This window comes from Condylostylus longicornis, unplaced genomic scaffold, assembly GCF_029603195.1.
Source record: "Condylostylus longicornis isolate FDR11 unplaced genomic scaffold, ASM2960319v2 ptg000030l, whole genome shotgun sequence".
In the NCBI taxonomy this organism is placed as follows: domain Eukaryota; kingdom Metazoa; phylum Arthropoda; class Insecta; order Diptera; family Dolichopodidae; genus Condylostylus; species Condylostylus longicornis.
The window spans coordinates 11,414,489-11,419,026 of NW_026577999.1; the positions used below are offsets into that span (position 1 = coordinate 11,414,489).

Here is a 4,538-nt window from a genome sequence, read left to right on the forward strand (position 1 = left end):
TCAAAATTGTAGCTCAAAGAGTTTTACTAATTTTAAAATATTTATATTTATTTGCATTTGCAAATGGAAAAACACATAATATGTGCATATATGAAAATCTACTTAATGATTTACGGTATTACAACCATATTATTAGAATAATTCGAATAATTTCTCATAGGTAGATACCTTCCAGAAAATAATTTTTTGTATTATTTTTTAAAACATTCCCACAACAGAAGTTGAAGTGAAATTAAACTGATGTTAAAATAATTGAATTTTTAATTAAAAATAAAAAAATTGAATTTTTTAAAAGTTCAACAACCAACTATTTATGTATATGTTTGATTACAAAATGAATTTAAAATTAAATTGAATAAAATTTACCAATATTCAAAATTTAACACTTGAAAACAAAAGTTTAAATTAAAATATGAAGTGTTATCATCAGCAATCACCTATCAAATTTCCTTGCATATAGATCAATCGAATTTCTTTTCTGTTAATAAAAATTTGTAAAAAAAAAACTATAGAATTTAAAAAGAAAAGTTTGTTGAAAAACACAAATAAATTACAAATCAATAATTAAAAATTTTTAAATTTACAAATAATGAAAAGAAAAACGAAAAATAAATTATTTTGTAAAACGCTTACAACAAGTTAAATTTCAATACACACATACAAACATTACTTAACGTATTATAGGTTTAGTTGACTGCACTTTCTTTATACAAGTATATACTATATTATTGTGACCTATGTATATGTATGTATGCTATGTATATCGCATTTTATGAAAATCAAAGTACACACTTAAACAGATTTTCAATATTTACTTTATGAAAATATTTTTTGTACGCACTTCAAACACATTAGATAGTGTCAAAGAGAAAAATCAAATACTTTTTATTTAAAAAAAAAAAAATAAAATTATTTCAGTAAAATTTTACTAGTAAAACAAATAAGTATACAGAAAAGTTCTCAATAAAGATCTGAAATAGTAAAAGTTACTCAATAAATGATCTAAACTTTCATACCCTATACACCATAGTGAAGGTTACATTATCTTTGATATGAAATTTCTAGCTACTTAATGAAGATGTCTGTATGTTTTATAGTAGTGTTTTTGTTGATTTATTTTGTTTTCACAATTAGCGGGCTGTGAAACCGATTCACTTCATAACGGCAGGCCGCTATGTATACTCTTGCTCAGTATTAAATTCTGTGTTAATTTAGATATGGCCGCTCGCCTGTCCGACCGATTTCTCAATTTTTCAAAAAACGGATTATAGCCAAATATACCGCGTAAGAGAGCTGCTGTTGTTATTAAACCAATTCGAATAACGAATTCGGATAACTGCCCAAAGAAATTATTTGAAATATTTCAAAACCAAAAAACATCTTGCATATATCTTGAAAGTTTTAATGGAATTCCTGCCATACAACTCTAAAAGCTAATTTTAATTGTTTTAGAAGATAGTAAGGCGGTATAAGAAGATTAGGTGTATGAAATCAATTCAGTCGGATTGGTTCAATTATAGCTCAGGCATAAAGTCTTTGTGAAATAACTTAAAGGGTTCGAGTAACTGTCACTCAACCCTGCCCTGGTTAGATATTTCAAAAAACTTGTTTTTATAATAATATTGTCCTGGTGTAGGGTGCAATTCAGTTGGTTAAGGACGATTGAAATGTTGTTAGTCTTCTTTATCGTCTTAATTTTTAGCGAAAAAAAAAGATGTCGCATGTTATGACAAATATTTAATTTACTCCGTTTACATGAAAATAATGTTAAAAAAATTTCCGGAAATTACCACACCACAATTTATAGATTTTATCATTTTATTTACATAACAATGATACTCTTGGATTTTTGCTTATAAAATGTTAAAGGAATTCGATGAAAAATTTTTACTTAATCTTAATTTCCTATATACCTCATTAACATTATGACAAACACATACACGGAAAAATTAATGTGCCATCTAAAATAACAAGTGAAAGATTAATTTTTTATATTAAAATGTTGAAAACGAACTCCATATCCGGTTCTTTTCAAAATTACTCAAGATTATCAAGATTGCCAGGAAGTAAAGTTACAAAGTAGCGATTTTTAAATTTCTAAATTCATGGTCTTAGAGACAAAGAAATGTACATATATAGAGATATAAGGAGATTTTTGAAAAATATTAAAAACCATTGTGTATTTTGTGTAAAAAGTGAACTCACAGCAATTTTGTAGCCTTTAAGAGTACGATAACAATATTCTGGCACTCATTTTAATACCATTTTGGTAATCCAGTTTGTAATACAAATAATTTGGAAGTACATACTTTCAATTTCTATAAATACATCTACTTTGTTAAAATAAGCCGGCTGACATCAATTTGCTTACGTCAGTTTCGAAAGTTTTACCCTCAATTCCGTCGCTTAGGAACATAATTCCGTTTATACCTTAAACATTTCTATGACATGTTCATCTTAAAATATTTAATATTTTTGTGCTACTTTTTAGCACTTTTCCAAAAATTTTTTGAAAAAAAAGTGCTTATTAGTTTCACCCGGTCCGTCCGTCCGTCCGTCCGTTGACACTTTTTTTGTTTACAAAACTTCTACACCCTTAAAGATAGAAAGCTGAAATTTAATATGTACATAGATCTTTACTAGAAACTAATTCCGTAGAACAAAATTTTTACCTATCTCTCCCCCCCTAAAAGTTACCCTAAAACCCTAAAAATACCATTTTTTAACTATTTATTGCAGTGAAGCCATAAGCATTTTTCAAATTTTGCAAACGCAGAAGGGCAGCGGCTTGCTTTTCCAATCGCGGCACACTATGTTCAACCTTTAAAAAAAACAAAATGGCCGTTCAAATTTACCGTTATTTAAGATCGGTTTTTTACCAAATTTTTGATGTCGTTTTTCTTCTAGACCCCAAGTTGTAGGAGACCGAAATAGCTGTTAGATACTAATAAATACTTTATTTCGTTAAAAGAAAATTTTTTTCCATCTCCGCCCCCTCTCAAGTTATCGCCTCTTGAAATTTGTAAAAGTTTAATTTTTGACGCCTTATATTTCCGAAACAGCAAGCTTTTTCAAATTTCTATAAACGCTAAAAGCTAACGGTATATTCCATGACATTAAAAATATAATTATTTTTCTTAACTCACACAATTAACCCTTAAAATCGAGCATTATGTTAACCCCTCTTTATATTAATTTTTGCTTTATTTCAAAAACTGCATAAATCGTTCATCCTAAATATATGCAATCCTAGAAATAGTTTTGTATATGAATGAAAATAATTTTAATAGTGTGATAGGTATACATAGACTATTTAAAAGCAGAATTTTCACTTGTTGAAGGGAAAAGTGCTACAATACAAACCATTGGTTTGACCCAACTTTATTAATATAAAAATAAAATTTTGTTAATAATTTGATTTTCGGAATTCGATGTATGTATGTGATTTGATATTAATTATACAGTCATAGCCACAATTATTTTCACAAGGCAAAATTTTTGTGAAATTAAAGTTTAAATTCACATAATTTCTACAATTATTAATATTTTAAGTCCATATTTATATTTTAAATTCATTAATGGTTTACATATCAATACATAAAAACAAAAAGCAAAACAAAAAAACACAACAAAAAATAAAAACAAAAATCTAATAGCCAAAATTATTTTCACATATCGTCAATGGCGCTACAATTATTTTCAGAGGTCTTCAAATAACTGTTACTGATTTGTTGTTGTAAATTTGAACACAATTCATCATAATAAATGAAAAAATATTAATTTGCAATCATTAGAGCTAAAGTTGCGTTCCAGTGAAGTGCATATAAATTTTCAAAATGCCTAAAAAAGCAGAATTAAAAATCGAAACGCGTGCTACAATAATTGCTGAGTTTAATTGCGGTGTTTCAGCTTCAGAAATAGCTAAAAAATATAATTGTGATCGGCGAACTGTTTATTACCTTGTAGACAAATATAAAAATCATCATAATTGTGAGAACCTACCAGGGAGAGGGAGAAAAAGAGTGACAAATAAAAAAGATGACACACTTATATGTCGGTCTTTTAAAATATATCCACGTCAAACTTTTAAATCAGCGTTGTCTAACTTCAACGACAACCGGGAAAATAAAGTAAGTATGACAACAGTTCGCAGGAGACTTAAGGAGAACGGATTTAAATCTTACGTCATTCGCAAGCAACCCTATATTACTCCTAAAAATCGAGAGGCTAGATTGCAATTTGCTTTGGAATATAAAGATAAGTCTTTAGAGTATTAGAAGCAAATATTATGGACCGATGAGACTACGATTTCATTAGACGGCACCTATGGGCGACATTATTATCATTCTGAGACAATACATAAAAAAACTAGAGCAGTTACTGCCCCTACACGTCATTCTAATGGAGGAAAAATTATGATATGGGGATGTGTTTCATATTATGGTAAAGGACCCATTGTTTTATGCCCCAATAAAATGACTGCATCTAGTTATTTAGAAATTTTGAATAATGTTGCAATTGTTGCTGGCGATGTACTT

The 4,538-nt window shown here is 28.2% G+C and overlaps 1 protein-coding gene across 1 annotated transcript; it reads left to right on the plus strand.

Annotated features, from left to right (window-relative positions):
* The first annotated feature begins 3,836 nt into the window (after nt 1-3,836).
* LOC129608149 (uncharacterized) lies at nt 3,837-4,277 on the plus strand. The gene has a single exon (XM_055519479.1). The coding sequence runs from the start codon at nt 3,837-3,839 to the stop codon at nt 4,275-4,277; it is 441 nt and encodes a 146-aa protein (XP_055375454.1).
* Nucleotides 4,278-4,538: the final 261 nt, after the last annotated feature.